This window comes from Oncorhynchus clarkii, chromosome 6 (genome assembly GCF_045791955.1).
Source record: "Oncorhynchus clarkii lewisi isolate Uvic-CL-2024 chromosome 6, UVic_Ocla_1.0, whole genome shotgun sequence".
NCBI classification, from domain to species: domain Eukaryota; kingdom Metazoa; phylum Chordata; class Actinopteri; order Salmoniformes; family Salmonidae; genus Oncorhynchus; species Oncorhynchus clarkii.
In genome coordinates this window covers 25489220-25508359 of record NC_092152.1, presented here as the reverse complement: position 1 = coordinate 25508359, position 19140 = coordinate 25489220, and the positions used below count along the sequence as shown (strand labels likewise).

At 42.1% G+C, this 19140-nt stretch overlaps 1 protein-coding gene across 1 annotated transcript in view; it reads left to right on the top strand.

Moving 5' to 3' along the window:
* Positions 1-6862: 6862 nt before the first annotated feature.
* LOC139410863 (transmembrane protein 132C-like) overlaps positions 6863-19140 on the top strand; it is a 212956-nt gene continuing 200678 nt past the window's right edge. Inside the window, exon 1 of the mRNA XM_071156463.1 lies at positions 6863-7950. Within this exon, the coding sequence (XP_071012564.1) occupies positions 7875-7950 (76 nt within the window). The 5' untranslated portion in view covers positions 6863-7874. The remainder of the gene's footprint in view (positions 7951-19140) is intronic.

The following is a 19140-nucleotide window of genomic DNA, read 5'->3' as shown; positions in this document are numbered from 1 at the left end:
TTAAGTGAACATAGCACAACAGTGATAAAAAATATATAGTGTTTGCTGCTGCATTATTTATGTAATATGCCTGAAAGATATGTATACTGTAGCTAAGAAAGTAATAGTAAGTGTATGTTGTGTAGTAAGCCTATAGCCTGTTTAGAGAAGTGTCATCGTCGAATATTGTAAGAACTTATAATATAAGCAGACGATGAAAGCTCTTACAATATTCAACGTTGTCTGCGTATATGCCCCCTTCATTTATCCTACGTTTCTGACTTGGTGTACAGGGAGAATACTGTAAGAATGGCCCATGTTCTGAATTCTGTCACTGTACATTTCAAAAGTGCTGAACAAATATATTGACTACGTTCGTCTTAGCTCACTCATTAATATCTCAGTCAAAATGACGTATTTACATACTAAAATCGTCACTGATGTTTTGGAATATTTGTCATCTGTACAGGCTTCTTTCTTTTCACCCTGTCAATTAGGTTAGTATTGTGGAGTAACTTCAATGTTGATCCATCCTCAGTTTTCTCCTATCAGAGCCAAACCTTCTTTGCGAGGCATTGGAAAAATGTCCTGGTCTTTGAGATTGAATCTGTGTTTGAAATTCACTGCTCGACTGTGGGACCTTACAGATAATTGTATGTGTGGGGTACAGAGATGAGGTGGTCATTCAAAAATCATGGAAAACAATTATTATTGCACACAGAGTGAATCCATGCAACTTATTATGTGACTTGTTAAGCACATTTTTACTCCTGAACTTATTTAGGCTTGCCATCACAAAGGTTTGAATACTTTACATTTTTAATTAACTTGTAAATATTTCTAAAAACATAATTCCTCTTTGACATTATGGGATATTGTGTGTAGGCCGGTGACAAAAAAAATCTCAATTGAATCCATTTTAAATTTTGGCTGCAACACAAGAACATTTGGAAAATGTCAAAAAACTTTCTGAAGGTTCTGTACGTTCACACAGGACACCCAACATGTTCCCCTGCAAAAAGAAGCGCCCATCAATCTATTCTGAACAAAAATATAAACGCAACATGCAACAATTTCAACAATTTTACTGAGTTCACATAAGGAAAACAGTCAAGCAACATATTTTTTTAATACAACAAAAATGAGTAGCCTACTCTGCTGACACTGACAAACAGATCAGTAAAAACGACCTTGTCTTAAGTGCAACCATCTAATCTTCGAAAAGGGGAGACACAAATTTTACAAAATTATCTCCATCTAGCCTGGAGGATGAAATTATTGTCCCCCAATAAACTTCCCAGTGGTTCTGATGCAGTAACAAAGACAGTGAATGTGTATGCCCTTACAGGGGGATATGGCTGATGCTCTCTGCAGGTGCCAATAAGATAGGATACTGTTCGCTAAATTGGAATTTAGATAACTAGAGACAGATTATAGCATTTTATTTATCTTATTTTTTCAGCAATAGCCACGTGCTTTCTAAACATTTTTCCCCCTACAATTGTATTTTGAAATATTGCGATTGTCCTTGGCCTATTTAATAGCTTTTTACTGACTGCTGAAACTCAGCGATCAGCTATTTGCTGAGCGCTCCCCAAACTGCATGCTTCAAACAATCCAAAGCTCAATTTTAAAAGAAGTGAATTTTCCTCAGTGGCAGAATCATGCTCTCTGGTGTAGTATTTTGAATGATCCTCAGCTCCATGTGGTGGGCAGGGGAACAGAGCTGCTTGTCAGAATAATGGAACAGTGGGTGGTGAGACACATGTGGTGCCTGATCCTTGAGAAAAGGGTATATACAAGCCTTGAAGCTCCCCCTGTGTCTTAACATTAACTCAGGCCCGGGACAACAAATTGATATAGCTTGTGAACATCACAAATGACGAGTAAATGGGGTCACAATAGCTTTGTAAACATAATCTTCTGATGTTCTTCCGTATATGTTCAGTTATCCAAAATAGATACATACTGTATTTGAAGATTGACCTCGGCTACAGTATATTCTTTAAGCTTACCCACTTTGTGGTTTCATAGAAACAAACCTAGACCATTTTGGTGACATAAAAACACACTAAAACCAAATAGAGGGGACATGTTATGTTCACCTTCGAAGAGATAGCAGTTCAAAGGTGGCAGCCATGTATCTGATGTCGATAAATTACCTTCATTTGGTGGTTTTTGTTTTGTTTCTCCCATCACATTTTCAGCTGGATTGTGAAAAGAAGGGAGCAGAAAAAGAGAGAAGATAACTGCAATTCCATTCCATTGGCTCCGTATTACATTTAGGCCACATCTATCAATAAATGGAATGGTATCGAAATGTCTTCGTTGGCCACAAATCGTTGGCAATAGATCCGGTCTCTCCTGAAACAAGGCAGTCATTTATTTGGTCCACAGTTCCTCCTTGGGTGAGACGAAGTAGAACACAAGACTTGTATTTGTTCCCTCAGTGATAGATGTGCCCCCGCTGAACCTTTGATTACCAGCAGTAAAGTAGGAATCCATTAGACAATCATTTAGTGCTGCTGGGGTACCTTCGGATTCTCCCTCTTTCATCAACTGGTGCTACCAGGGAGGCCAGAGACACAGAGAAGACTAATGCCATACCCAGCAAACCGAGAGTGTTACCAGGACATAAGGTAAGTTCTAATTAGGTTATGTAAAGCTGAGAGTAATTTTCTAGAGGGCAATGCATTAAAGTCAATAATAAATGTGAATGAGGAATATAATATTAATATGTAATGAATTAAATATGAGTAAAATGTTCTACATTCAAATTAAACTATTTGCTCATACACCTTTTATAGCCACAGACTGTATACCATTGCAAGGTAATAGAGTGCCCTTGGCAAGATGAAGGTAGTGGCAGACTGAAATGGTAATCAAGTGAGGGGGAGATTTGGGAAGGTCTCCCCAGTGCTTGGCACTCTGAGCAGTGGATTTATCAGTCCAGTAAGTCTTTATGCAATATCCTCTTGTGCTTGCAGCATATTAAAGAGAAAAGAATCTGGGTGGAAATGATCAGCTGTATGAAAGGTCAGGGAAAGTTAAGCATGCCCTAAGCAGGTCATGACTCTTCTTCCCTGATAAGAAATAACTGCCCATGTAAGGCAGAATGAGGAAAAAAGATAACCTTGTCCCATTTGTCCTATTGAAATTGCTGAACTGTCACTCAAAATGAGAGTCAGTCAACTGGCTTGATCAAAACTCTCTCAGGGTGAGATATTTGGTACCTAAAGCTGTGCTTATTGAGAAGTTGCATAATAATTGTGCAATTGTTTTTGCAGAATGCATTGACAGATTAGATTTTTCATGTTCATCTGGCTAGGAAATGTTTACAACATTAACCATAGACATGGCCAGTCCACTTCAGGTCTGTATGTTATTTGAAATAGAAGATGTTATTTTGTGCTGTGTCTAAGTGAGTCATATTTGCTTTAAAGGTTAGGCAACAAGAACAAATCAACAGGAGAGGAGCAGTAGCATAACACACCCTCCTGTGACTTACTGAGGGCCATAGGAAGGTCACTTTATTCTTCCCCTGTGGGCATCTTCCTGGCACACAGAGTGAAGATAATAAGTAAATACAATTTTAATGGCCTTCACTCTGAATAGGTGGCTGTAATCTGCACAGGCTCAAGGTGTACTGGGCACCAAAAGAGACAGGGAATAGTCTGCAGTGCCAGTGGTTATTATTAGCGCTATCATAGATCAGATAGAGGAGGAGAATGAAGTGTGATGATGAATTTGGGGCTCCTGTCAACTTCTGTGGGGCTGTCAGGGCCAGTAGGCAAGGGAGCCTGGCTAAGGTCATGGATAAAGGATGCCACCTCAGGGTGGCCCCAAGGGAACTACTCACTACATTACACATATAAAGGGGGAATATATTGCAACTCTGAACTAAAGGTCAGAGGGGGGAACAAAAGTTTCTGTTCACACATGGAGTCACTAAGATTCGTCCCTAAGAGTCAGGTAATTCCCAAACGTACATAGGGTGATTTATTAATAGATGTATTAATAGAATGCTTATTCAATGTCTTTATCTACAAATCTCTCTTAGGTTCCTTTGTCTTCAAACCTCCCCATCCATCTTCATTTCACGTTCCCTTACATCAGTCTGAAGTAAATTGATGTGGTGTGCAGCTGCTGCCAATGTCCATGTTAAAAACCTAACCACATGTACAAAAACATTCCCTTAACCAATAGACCTGAATACTAATATACTTAGCAGATGTGGGTCTATGGGGAGTTAAAGGTGTATTATTGTATTTCAAAATGACTTGCAGCCACAGACAGTGTAACCCTAGACATTGAGGCCCAGTCTGGAGCATATGAAAACCTTCAGAAGTAGAATAGATCTCAGTGTAGAATTGGCTTCCAGGGCTCAGTGGGGCCCAGATGCACATGTGCTGCCTCTGGGCTGGCGCCAGCTTTCATGTGAATAACATGCCAGTTCACCATTACTGCTGAAATACATTTTTGTGAGCCAATGCTTTCTCCTTCCAACTCTTTTAATGTTTTTCACAGATGTTCGAGAGTGAATTTGTTTCCCTCCCAGAGATCACATTTCATACATTCAGATGGAACCAAAACATTGGTTCCACGTGGGGAGGGATGGAATTTGAGATAGAACCTGAAAGCATAATAAACAGCATAAAAACAATTATAGTGTGCGAGCATTGTAGAACGAGTATAGCTGATTGAAATGCAGTGGTGGTGCCAACTGTAAATCAATGCTGGTCAATGGATCCTAGATATGTGAACACCATCACAAGGTACTGAGGATGCCAGGATATGCTCAGCTTGAGCTCACTCTATTCTGACTTGCATCTGAATAGATAGCAGATTGATCGAAGTACAGTACAATCGAGACTTTTATGATATGGGTCTGTTTCATGTTTAATGTATCTTTCCTACCTACGGACAGAATAGATGCAGGCTGCCCTGTGGATGTTATCCTCACCTCGTGTATTGGGCTTGAAAAGAGACATCAGAGCACTCGGAAAGAGCGAAGAACATGAAAAGAAAGACTGAACTAGGCAGATTATAATTGCATTTAGTGCTCATATTCAATAGGATTTTGCTTGGGATTCTCCTTGTCATTCAAAGCAGGCAACATACTTCCCATTATGAATTCAACTGTATGGTTTTCAAAATGTAATGAATCATCTGATGAGAGCAAGCTGACGCACACTTCATGTCTGTGTGTGATAGAACATGTTGTTGAATCAATGGCACTACTGATTGAGGGTTAGTCCCTGTCATGTAGAATTGATTTTGAGCATGACAAAATAGATGGGTTTATTATGTGTTTGTGTCTTGGTGGCATTTCGGTCACTCTGAATGCTGGCAGGATACAGTTTAACCTATTCAGGTTGATCTTCAAAGTATAGCGACAATGTCACATCATGCAGGATGCCCTGGCAGTGATGATCAGAATACATGTGTTAGATTGATTCATGTTGGCTACCTTGACTTTTTTTTAAATTAAGGTTATAATTAACTGTCCTGTAGTTAAGGTATTGCAGTTGACAATATGTTAGCACTGGTAATAACGGTCTATATCATGAAATGCACGAAGTTAATACATCTATGAACAGTTGTATTCTAAGGATGTACAGGCTGGTCTCACGTTGGGTCTCCGACTATAGTGACTACAGTTGGCTAGATGGAGAAGCTCGGTCTGCGTCTTTCAATGTGTCATCAGCCCCGTACATAAAAAAAACATTTATTGTAGTCCACATGGTGTCGCTGTTGCCTGTCAATCAGCATAATCTTGAGAAGTGGACATGATTTTAGATTGAGAAGAACAATTGAATGTGCCCAACGTGAGAATCCTGAACCGTTTGGCAACATACATGGTAAGTTTCCTTTTGAATATTAGTTTGTAAGAAATGTGTTAGATATGGTAACAACCCGTTTCCTAAATATCTGCACTCTAGGCTAGAGCTTGGCTACTGCGTGAAGAAGAAACAAGACAAACCTGTAGCCTAGCCAGTTGTCAAGTTGTCATTTATAAATGTCAAAGTAATTCTCACATATTTTTCAAAGTGAGGTTGGAAGTGTAGGTTAGGTCCGTGACGCAGTGCTTCTTTGCACCACACTGGCACAATGAACATAAAATGACCAATAGTCTACTTAAGTGTTAGTGAGTTGACAGTCACATTGAGTTTGGCATAATTACATTTGGCATATTAACCACCTAGGCTCTCGTGAGGTCAGATTGGAAGAGATACTTCTGCAGCCCAAAGTCGACATAAAACAGAGAGAATACAAAAACCACACGTAATTGTTGGGATTTGGGCGTTTTGCCCCATGTTAGATTCTTACCCAGGTAGCCTGGGCCTATAGGCTATCCAACTACAAAAATATATATTTCCTATAGCCTAAGCAGCAGTAGCAGAGTTATGTGTATCCAGATTGTTTGGCAAATTTAATAGCAGGACCATTTGTGAGTGCGCTAAAGTTTCTAAATGTTTTGCGTAAAATGCACAATATCCTCTATTATATTTGTTGGTAAAATTAATCACAAAACCTGTTATCATAATTAGTACCCTATCACGTCTGCGCTGTTTTTTAAATTTTTTAACTAGGCAAGACAGTAAAGAACAAATTCTTATTTTACAGCCAAACCCTCCCCTAACCCGGACGATGCTGTGCCAATTGTGTGCCGCACTATGGGACGCCTGATCACTGCCGGTTGTGATACAGTCCGGGATTGAACCAGGGTCTGTAGTGACGCCTCTAGCAGTGAGATGCAGTGCCTTCAACCGCTGCCTCATTCGGGAGGCCAAATGTTAAACATTTTAAGTGCGTGCGTGGGGTGCTGAGCAGTCGGTCCGCCTTTACTCCACACTACACGCCCCCTAGACCAGTATTTGCCAATACAAGTTGTGATTTGTGTTCAATTCCCTCTTATTTTTATACAAAGGATGTTGACGATGTGCATTATGCCAGGAGGATGGATTTAAGAGGGCGGAGTGTCAGGTCTTTATAGCTTGGGTATATCTGCAGCAGGGCACATGGATACAAGCGGATACAAATGCAAATAAGTATTTCATACTGCATAGTCAGCGGCCACATGGAGTGCCGAAGTTTGATAAAAAACGGATATAAAACAACAACTAACTGACCGCTATGTTGTACTGTATCCGACATGGAATTAATCTTTGTTCCCGCTGTAAATAACATGTATTGGAGTTAGCCGACGCGTGATTTGAAACATTTATTTTTCGACGGGTGACAGGACATCTGAAGAACTATATGAAAACACTTTCTTGTGCATTTCTATCACACCGTGAGTCTTTTGCAGCCAAAGTATAATTGATTCTCAGTGAAATTCTTGAGGTTCGACGATAAGAGCTATTAAGCATCGCCAAGAAACTTCACATCGGTCTGCAAACGATGCAGAGGAGACAGGGATGACAAACCGGTGAAGACAGCGGATTTAAAATCCAGTAATATAATCCCTATGTAAAAATTGTATTTTTGTGACAACGGCTTCCATGGTGATTATTCATGATCCCATGTAGCAGAAGAAAACCAATAGGCTACTAATACTATTTTGTCGATAGGTAACGCTGAAGTCACCGTGCGTTATTCAGTTATCTGGAAAGCAATGTGCATGTAAACTGCAACTTTTAACAACTATTTTTATGACTTAATATTTACTACATATTGCCACGTTTTCATTTACATTCGATATTCAGAAATGGGCACCTTTTGCTGAAGGCTGTTCACATTGGATTATAGAAACGGGCATGACTTTTTGGAACTTAATAAACTATCCATTTGGATGGTCAGTGGACATTTGTAAAAAATCCTGAAGTCAGTTTTGATGCAGCCAAGTCCATGATTTGAATCCCTTTTGACTTAGCCATTATCACTAAATCTAAATGGATTTTTTTCAAGAGGCGAACAGAAACATGTTGCATCTCCATGCGCTACAATCAATCATGGTACTTTTAGGGGGTAAGTGTAACATTATTTTAAACCATGTGTTTTGTGACATTTGCACACATGCAACTCATCTTAGCTCTATGATTTTGATATTTGAAGAATTTAATATTTTATTCATTCTGGGATGCTTAAGCTTTACAATTGTGTTTTATGTTTCTCTTATTATAAACATAATTTTATGGGGTGTTCATCTAGTGAATTGGGTCGTTCCACCAATACTGTGCCTTTTGGGATGTGTAACTTGGTGAAAAACCCCCCATTAGATTTCACTTAATTTTAACATTCTATCATAAAGAGAACACGTTCAACTTAATAAAGAACATGTTTTCCAACCTCAAGAGGTTTTTCATAAAAAAATGACAATAGTAAGTGCCTATTAAGTGCCAAATAAAATAACAGGGTTGACCTTAACAGGGTTGATCATTTCATCTTAAAGCAGTTGTTAATTATTTTACAACATGTTAATATAAGGTTCCTCACCCTGAAAGTAGTCTATGAGCCAGGATACATTTTAACCCATTGTTCGGTTTTCTTTAAACAACCACTGCAAACTTTAGCTAAATATAGCCACCGCCAGCTAAACATCTATGGTAGTAATAGTGAACATTTGATTTGGCCATTTAAAAAAATAACATGAGTTGATTTGAGTTTATTATTTTGGGGGGTTACAGGGGATGTCATTCCCTGTCATTTCCATAGCTTTTTAGCTAACGGTGGCTAAAGTTAGCTAAAGATTGTAGTGGCTGTTTCAAGAAAACCGAACCATGGATTACTGGCCCACAGCCTATTGTCAGGGAAGGGAACCATCTAACATAATGTTGTAAAGTAGTGAACTACTCCTTTAAATCATAAATCCCTTTCTGACAGGGGAACTGGAAGCTTGTTTATGTGCAACAGGGAGGGGCAATCAAATGCAAGCTTTAAAAAAATTACATTGTTAAAACATTTCTAGCCTGTCTATGTATGGGTAACAGGATTGACGTGTTATGTTTGACCAACTCAGTTTCCCACCCACAAAACAGCCCAAAATAGTAGAACCAGCTCACCTGCTTTTAATCTATGATTGGATTATTAGCTTAGATGTTCAATGTTTCGTATGAAATCATTATTTAAAAAGGAATAGTTTCCCCATATTAAAGAGTTCAGTTCAGAGTTGACCTTTAAAATGAGGGACAGGTTTTTCTTTCTTTTTTCACTTTAAAATAAATCACTAATGACATTTTAAATACATCATCTTCAGAAATGACTTTGTCAAAGCAACAAAATAACCAGGGATTTCTAATGATGGTGAAAACAATGGTGATGATGGTGACATGTGGTGAAGTGTTTGGGATAAATGGGTTAAAATCATTCTGGAAGTCAAGAGGGTGCATGTCAGTCAAAATTGTGCATTTTTGCACTTTAGCAAGTCTTTATTCAGATTGATTGAATTCTACATGTGGTCTGTATTAAAGGGCACGTCAATACATTTAAAAGGCTTTTAAAATTCAAGATTTGTGCACAATTTATAATTGAAATATCAAAGGAACACAAAAGGCACTCATTTTGTAGAACGACCCAATTATAGTTGACCAATGTTAACGCCTCACACGGATAGCTTCCTCATGGGAGTCTTTCAAAATAATTCTTAAGGCTAAGTGCTTACAACAGAAATTCAAGAACCAACTGATTTTCTGTCAGCATCAACAGTTCTCTACACTCCATTCTCAAACCCAGCTACATGTGACAGATGTAGGGTTGGGCGGTATCTAGATTTTCATACCGTTATACAGTTTCTGTACCATACTGGGATTTACGGGATTACCGGAAGTGCAGACAAGGGGAGTTATAAAAAATTATAATAATATACAGTACCAGTCAAGTTTGGACACCTACTCATCCAAGGTGATTTCCTTATTTTTCCTATTTTCTACATTGCCTTGATGACAGCTTTGCACACTCTTGGCATTCTCTCAAACAGCTTCATGAGGAAGCTCTTGAAGGAGTTCCCACATTATGCTCAGCACTTGTTGTCTGCTTTTCCTCCACTCTGCGATCCAACTCATCTGAAACCATCTCAATTGGGTTGAGGTCAGATGATTGTGGAGGCCAGGTCATCTGATGCAGCACTCCATCACTCTCCTTCTTGGTCAAATAGCCCTTACACAGCCTGGAGGTGTGTTGGGTCATTGTCCTGTTGAAAAACACATGATTGTCCCACAAAGTGCAAACCAGATGGGATGGGATATCACTGCAGAATGCTGTGGTAGCCATGCTGGTTAAGTGTGCCGTGAATTATAAATAAATCACTGACAATGTCACCAGCAAAGCACCCCCACACCATCACACCTCGCCCTCCATGCTTCACGGTGGGAACCACACATGCAGAAATAATACGTTCACCTACTCGGCGTCTCACAATAACACAGCGGTTGGAACCAAAAATCGCAAATTTGGACTCATCAGACCAAAGGACAGATTTCTACCAGTCTAATGTCTCTTCTTCTTATTGGTGTCCTTTAGTAGTGGTTTCCTTGCAGAAATTTGACAATTTTTAAAATTATTATTATATATTTTTTCACCTTTATTTAACCATGTAAGCTAGTTGAGAACAAGTTCTCATTTGCAACTGTGACCTGGCCAAGATAAAGTGTAGCAAGTAGACACATACAACAACACAGAGTTACACATGGAATAAACAAAACATACAGTCAATAATACAGTAGAACAAAATAAAACAAAAAGTCTATATACAGTGAGTGCAAATGAGGTAAGTTAAGGAAATAAATATGCCATGGTGGCAAAGTAATTACAATATAGCAATTAAACACTGGAATGGTAGATCGGCAGAAGATGAATGTGCAGGTAGAGATACTGGGGTGCAAAGGAGCAAAATAAATAAATAAATACCAGTATGGGGATGAGGTAGGTAGATAGATGGGCTGTTTACAGATGGGCTATGTACAGGTGCAGTGATCTGTAAGCTGCTCTGACAGCTGGTGCTTAAAGCTAGTGAGGGAGATGTGAGTCTCCAGCTTCAGAGATTTTTGCAATCCATTCCAGTCATGGGCAGCAGAGAACTGGAAGGAAAGACAACCAAAGGAGGAATTGGCTTTGGGGGTGACCAGTGAGATCTACCCGCTGGAGCGCGTGCTACGAGTGGGTGCTGCTATGGTGACCAGTGAGCTGAGATAAGGCGGGGCTTTACCTAGCAGAGACTTGTAAATAACCTGTAGCCAGTGGATTTGGCGACGAGTACGAAGCGAGGACCAACCAACGAGAGCGCACAGGTCGCAATGGTGGGTAGTGTATGGGGCTTTAGTGACAAAACAGATGGCACTGTGATAGAGTGCATCTAGTTTGTTGCGTAGAGTGTTGGAGGCTATTTTATAGATGACATCACCGAAGTCGAGGATCGGTAGGATGGTCAGTTTTACGAGGGTATGTTTGGCAGCATGAGTGAAGGATGTTTTGTTGCGATATAGGAAGCTGATTCTAGATTTAATTTTGGATTGGAGATGCTTAATGTGAGTCTGGAAGGAGAGTTTACAGTCTAACCAGACACCCAGGTATTTGTAGTTGTCCACATGTTCTAAGTCAGAGCCGTCCAGAGTAGTGATGCTGGACGGGCGAGCAGGTGCAGGCAGTGATCGATCTAATAGCATGCATTTAGTTTTACTTGCGTTTAAGAACAGTTGGAGGCCACGGAAGGAGAGTTGTATGGCATTGAAGCTTGTCTGGAGGTTAGTTAGCACAGTGTCCAAGGAGGGGCCAGAACTATACAGAATGGTGTCGTCTGGTGGATCAGAGAATCACCAGCAGCAAGAGCAACATCATTGATGTATACAGAAAAGAGAGTCGGCCTGAGAATTGAACCCTGTGGCACACCCATAGAGACTGTCAGAGGTCCGGACAACAGTCCCTCAGATTTGACACACTGAACTCTATCAGAGAAGTAGTTGGTAAACCAGGCGATGCAATCATTTGAGAAACCAAGGCTGTCGAGTCTGCCAATAAGAATGTTGTGATTGATAGAATCGAAAGCCTTGGCCAGGTCGATGAATACGTCTGCACAGTAATGTCTCTTATCGATGGCGGTTATGATGTCGTTTAGAACCTTGAGTATGGCTGAGATGCACCCATGACCAGCTCTGAAACCAGATTGCATAGCGGAGAAGGTATGGTGGGATTCGAAATGGTCAGTAATCTGTTTGTTAACTTGGCTTTCGAAGACCTTAGAAAGACAGGGTAGGATAGATATCGGCCTGTAGCAGTTTGGGTCTAGAGTGTCACCCCTTTGAAGAGAGCCTGATTCATGCCGTCTCCTCTGAACAGTTGATGTTGAGATGTCTGTTACTTGAACTCTGTGAAGCATTTATTTGGGCTGCAATCCGAGGTGCAGTTAACTCTAATGAATTTAACCTCTGCAGCAGAGGTAACTCTGGGTCTTCCTTTCCTGTGGCGGTCCTCATGAAAGCCATTTTCATCATAGCGATTGATGGTTTTTGCGACTGCACTTGAAGGAACGTTCAAAGTTCTTGACATTTTCAGAATTGACTGACTGTCATGTTTTAAAGTAATGATGGAATGTCATTTCTCTTTGCTCGTTTGAGCTGTTCTTGCTGTAATATGGACTTCGTTTTTAGCCAAATAGGGCTATCTTCTATATACCACCCTTATACAACTGATTGGCACAAACACATTAAGAAGAAAATAAATCCACAAATGAACTTTTAAGAAGGCACACCTGTTAATTTAAATGCATTCCAGGTGACTACCTCATGAAGCTGGTTGAGAGAATGCCAAGAGCGTGCAAAGCTGTCATCAAGGCAAAGGATAACTACTTTGAATAATCTAAAATCTAACATATATTTTGATTTGTTTAACACTTTTTTGGTCACTACATGATTCCATGACAGTTATTTCATAGTTTTGCTGTCTTCACTATTATTCTACTATGTAGAAAATGGTAAAAATAAAGAATCTCTGGAATGAGTAGGTGTGTTCAAACTTTTGACTGGTACTGTATATATAATATATGTGTATGTCTGTACGACACACAAATAGAAACGCAACATGGAACAATTTCAAAGATTTTACAGAGTTACAGTTAATTTAAGGTAATCAGTTAATTGAAATGAAGTCATTAGGCCCTAATCTATGGATTTCACATGACTGGGAAAACAGATATGCATCAGTTGGTCACAGATACTTCAAAAAAGGTAGTAGCGTGGATCAGAAAACCAGTCAGTATCTGGTGTGACAATCATTTGCCTCATGCAGGCTGTAGTTTGTAGCCTGTGGAATGTTGTCCCACTCCTCTTCAGTGGCTGTGCGATGTTGCAGGACACTGGCGGGAAATGGAACACACTGTCGTACACGTCGATCCAGAGCATCCCAAACATGCTCAATGGGTGACATGTCTGGTGAGTCTTCAGGCCATGGAAGAACTGACTGATGTCGCGAGAGTGCGCGACTCCCAGTAGATAAGCTTGGAGATGCATGCTATGGAGCAATCTAAATTAAACACAACCCACACACCACAGGATGTTGGTGGCACCTTAATTGGGGAGAATGGGCTCGTGGTAATGAATGGAGTGGAATCAGTGGAATGGTATAAATTACATTAAACCATGGTTTCCAGGTGTTTGATGGCATTCCATTTGCTGCATTCCGGACATTATTATGAGCCGTTCTCCCCTCAGCAGACTCCTCTGCTACACACAGAGGCCAGGCGAAAACTGACACACCATGCACAGCCGGGGCTGGGCAGACCAAACCAAGCACACCATGCACAGCCGGGGCTGGGCAGACCAAACCAAGCACACCATGCACAGCCGGGGCTGGGCAGACCAAACCAAGCACACCATGCACAGCCGGGGCTGGGCAGACCAAACCAAGCACACCATGCACAGACGGGGACGGGCAGACCAAACCAAGCACACCATGCACAGCCGGGGCTGGGCAGACCAAACCAAGCACACCATGCACAGCCGGGGCTGGGCAGACCAAACCAAGCACACCATGCACAGCCGGGGACGGGCAGACCAAACCAAGCACACCATGCACAGCCGGGGACGGGCAGACCAAACCAAGCACACCATGCACAGCCGGGGCTGGGCAGACCAAGCAAAGCACACCATGCACAGCCGGGGCTGGGCAGACCAAACCAAGCACACCATGCACAGCCGGGGACGGGCAGACCAAACCAAGCACACCATGCACAGCCGGGGCTGGGCAGACCAAACCAAGCACACCATGCACAGCCGGGGCTGGGCAGACCAAACCAAGCACACCATGCACAGCCGGGGCTGGGCAGACCAAACAAAGCACACCATGCACAGCCAGGGCTGGGCAGACCAAACCAAGCACACCATGCACAGCCGGGGACGGGCAGACCAAACCAAGCACACCATGCACAGCCGGGGCTGGGCAGACCAAACCAAGCACACCATGCACAGACGGGGACTGGGACGGGCAGACCAAACCAAGCACATCATGCACAGCCGGGGCTGGGCAGACCAAACCAAGCACACCATGCACAGACGGGGACGGGGACGGGCAGACCAAACCAAGCACATCATGCACAGCCGGGCCTGGGCAGACCAAACCAAGCACACCATGCACAGCCGGGCCTGGGCAGACCAAACCAAGCACATTATGCACAGCCGGGCCTGGGCAGACCAAACCAAGCACATCATGCACAGCCGGGCCTGGGCAGACCAAACCAAGCACACCATGCACAGACGGGGACGGGGACGGGCAGACCAAACCAAGCACACAATGCGCAGCCGGGCCTGGGCAGACCAAACCAAGCACACCATGCACAGCTGGGGCTGGGCAGACCAAACCAAGCACATTATGCACAGACGGGGACGGGCAGACCAAACCAAGCACACCATGCACAGACGGGGACGGGGACGGGCAGACCAAACCAAGCACACCATGCACAGCCGGGCCTGGGCAGACCAAACCAAGCACATTATGCACAGCCGGGGACGGGCAGACCAAACCAAGCACACCATGCACAGACGGGGACGGGGACGGGCAGACCAAACCAAGCACACCATGCACAGCCGGGCCTGGGCAGACCAAACCAAGCACATTATGCACAGCCGGGCCTGGGCAGACCAAACCAAGCACATCATGCACAGCCGGGGCTGGGCAGACCAAACCAAGCACACCATGCACAGCCAGGCCTGGGCAGACCAAACCAAGCACATTATGCACAGCCGGGCCTGGGCAGACCAAACCAAGCACACCATGCACAGACGTGGACGGGCAGACCAAACCAAGCACACCATGCACAGACGGGGACGGGGACGGGCAGACCAAACCAAGCACACCATGCACAGCCGGAGGAGGCCGTGTCTTTTAATGACATTTTTTCTGATCCTTGCTAATAATTGGAGACAGACACAGCTCTAACAGCATTCTGAATGTTAGTACATAATTAAATAGGCTAATTCACTTTCACCAAAATATGTTTGCATTCACAAATCTAAATAGTGTTCATCAGGCTAGACCTTTTTCACTTCACAATCTCTGGTGCTCTCGGATTTGGTGTGAAAAAGGATATATAAGACATGGGAATGTATCATCATGGCAGAGCAGGGGACGTTGCTGTTACTGTTTCAAGTGTTTGGTTGTTGTACTTTTTCACTGACATTGTAACTGAAGGATTAGTAACCATAGCAGCACAGCACCACTCTAAGGCCTCTGTCTGTGGATCACTGCCAGTAGTGGGTGATGATGGTAGTAATGGCAAGAGGACTGTATTGTTTCTGAAGTATTTTGAGTGAGATTTTTGCTGGGGTTGTGAGGATTTGTACGCAACTCAGAGGGCGAGAGAGAGAGACGGCATGGGTTCGAATTCCATTCAACAGGGTTGCCTTGGGTAGACATCATAGGGTTTTTTATATTTGGTTTGTTTTTAGTCCCATCCTTCAGCGCCACTCAACCCCTCCCATCTATCTCTGAACATCATCCAGTTTTGATTTCAATTTGCCATGTATTTTCAACTGTTGTGATGTTTCACAAAAGTTCTGAACCTTTCTATTCTCATAGATTCTACATATTGTGTCACAGATTATTCATTTTATATTCTAACAATGGATAGGTAGTTGAGCATGAAAATGAAATTAACTGTCTGGTGCACTTAAAATTGTGATTGAGGCAGTCAAATTAGCGGCAGACAGATCGTAAAAGAAGCAGACAGTGATGCACTAAATTATTCAGAGATACATTAACATCTTCATACATTTTGCATCCAATTTGAATCACATTGTAATCATTTTCTCTGGCTAATCGTCTGTTATCCTTGGGTTCATTCATTCTCAGTGTTCAGTAGAGACCCCATCACATTTGTGTTAGAGGGGGCCCTGGGGTGAGGAGGGGAGGAGAGAATGCAGGAGCAGATAGTGGTGTAGAAGGGAAGGTCGTGCTCTGTGCCAAATCAACCTCTTCTGCACGGAGCCCACAGAGCTCTGTGTTGCGCTGGACGCTGTGACTGCCAGGGCGCCTCTGACTCACTGATGCCACACGGCCATGACAGGACTGCCCAGGAGTCACAGGCCCCTGGCACACCAAGGACAGGGCAACTGCTGTGTAGGATCAAACAGCTAAGACAGGACGGGAGGGTAGCAGGATGGAATTTGTGTTTGAGAATGTTCTGGATGTAGTACAGCCACGTAGGCCACCATTTCATTGGCTAGAAATGAACAGGACCAGTGCACAGACACGGTTTCTGACTGAGTGTGGCCTCAGTGGTTTTGGTGTTCTTTGTTTAAAATACGTGTAGACGATATGAACATTCACTCAGTGGAGTTAATGAAGACGAACCAGTTCCTGTGTGAAAGGCAGATGTACTGATTGAGCTCCGAGTGGCCATTACCTCCACTCTGATTAGGAGCAGAGGATTATGGCACGTTGATTGGAGACACAGAAACACTCAGGCTTTCCAATTACACTCAGAACCTCACTCCTAGTTACAGTTCTGTTCCTCAGGCCATTTACATGACTGATTAGGGTTGGACACAAACACAATCAATCAGTGAGTCTATTTCTTCTGTAGTTTCAACAGATCACATAATGCAATTCTCAATAAAAGCTGGTGTACAGCACATAAAAAGCAGAGGATGTTTTAACATTGACCACACAGCCACCAGTGAACGGACAGAGAATGTATGGGGCAGATAGATGGTGTGAGTCATGGTTTCATATATCCCAGCCCAGTGAGTAAACCCCTCCACTGCACCACTCTGATCCAAATCAGAGGGAGATGGCAGAGGCTAGAGGGGGCCTGTTTTGGCAGGAGAGGAGAGCGATATGATTTAAAGTCTTGTAAAATCACCTACTAAAACAACCTTCAATGTAAGGGTTATCTGAGGGTCTGTGTTTGGTTTCACATCGAATCTTCAAGCACAAGAGTAGCAGATATATTCGTGTCCTGTCTAATATATTTAATTATTTGTTATTCTTATCTCTTTCTTTTTTTTCAGTTATTTTCTTAAAACTGCATTGTTGGTTAAGGGCTTGTAAGTAGGCACGTGACAAATAGAATGTGATTTGATTTGATCCAATAAAGCAGCCATGTCCATCCATTTAGCTGTTGTCTCCCTGTACAGGTCCTGCCCAAATACCCTTTCTGTCCATTACCACAGACTGACATTTTGATTAAAGTCCAACAATTTAAAAAAACAAGGTGCATTCCATCACAGATATTGATACCCTGTAGAAAGAGCTTTTGTATTTGGTGAAGTCAACAAAGAATATTAACTGTGTATAAAATGTGATCCAAATATCTGGCATTATCAAAATTCAACATGATAAGCAAATCTACAAATCTACTTGGAAGATCTCCAGCCTGAGAATGAGAAATGCACTACGCTAACCTTTTTGTTTCTAAATGCTCTCTGACTCACTCATCCCCAGCTCTCAGTAACAGCCTCACTCTGAATCACAGAAAGGTGTCAAGACTCCACACTTAACATAATCCTGACAGTCTATACACCTCACCACAAAGAAGTAAATGGCCCTTGAAAATATACACCTGTCATTGCCTCTTTTAATGCATTTAGCTCTGATTCCTCCAATAAATGCTGACAGTTACTCACAGGGACTTCACTCTGATGGTCTGTAAACCTTCGTCCAGCCACCTGTGCATAATTGTTTCATTCCGAAAAAGAGATGCAAAACAAATGTGCATGCCAAAGATGGATCTATCCAGCAGAGATGCATTTTTGGGGAGAACAATTCAGACATCTATACAGCTTGCCTTGAAAATTTAGCAGGGTTGATTGGTAGACACCATACGATTTATACCAAGATGTAAATCATCTTTCAGTGTCACAGATTATTCATTTTTATATTCTAACAATGGATAGGTAGTTGATCATGAAAATGAAATTAACTGGATGGTTCACTTAAAATTGGGATAGAGGCAGTCAAATTAGAGACAGACAGATTGTAAAAGAAGCCGACAGTGAATGCAATGAAGCATTCAGGTTGACTTAAATGCCTCCAAGCGCAAGATGTTGCATTAATATCTAATATCATGTTGTGCTGGTTTAGTATTTTCTCCAAGGCTGTCCGCAACTGTAATACCTTCTCTAGTAATGCAGTAATGAAAACATAATACCTTTGCTGCTTCAAAGTAATTTTGAATACCTCATAATTAGACACGTTTCAAATTTAGCTGAATGTTTTTTTTTCTTCTGTATGTTGGACCTAGACACCAACAGTCAGATCTGTTCTATGTACAGTAGGAAACCAGCCAAGCAAAACTTGGACAATCTGATATGAAGGTTTGTGAACTTCAACTTGAGAACAGAACATCTTCTTTATAAAGAAACTGAGCAGTAAGTAGCCAGTGATAATGTGATTATCCCAATTCTGAGTGTGTGCCTTCTACAGTCAGTAATGAGTTGGGTGGTCCCACCCCGCACAGTAATGGGAGCCCAGTTGTGAATGTTGCATGGTAAACCATAGCTTTGAACCCAGACAGATTGACAAGCCGGAGGTCCTCTGTTTTGACCTCACAAGGCTGGAGAAGGGAGAAAGCACAAACACTGAATCAACAGGTTGTATTTGGCGCACGTGATTTGATTGTAATTCCTAATTCTATTGGTGAATCATATGAGAGTGGATATCACACGCATAGTATACTCAACAAAATTATAAACACAGCATGCAAGAATTTCAAAGATTTTTCTGAGTTACAGT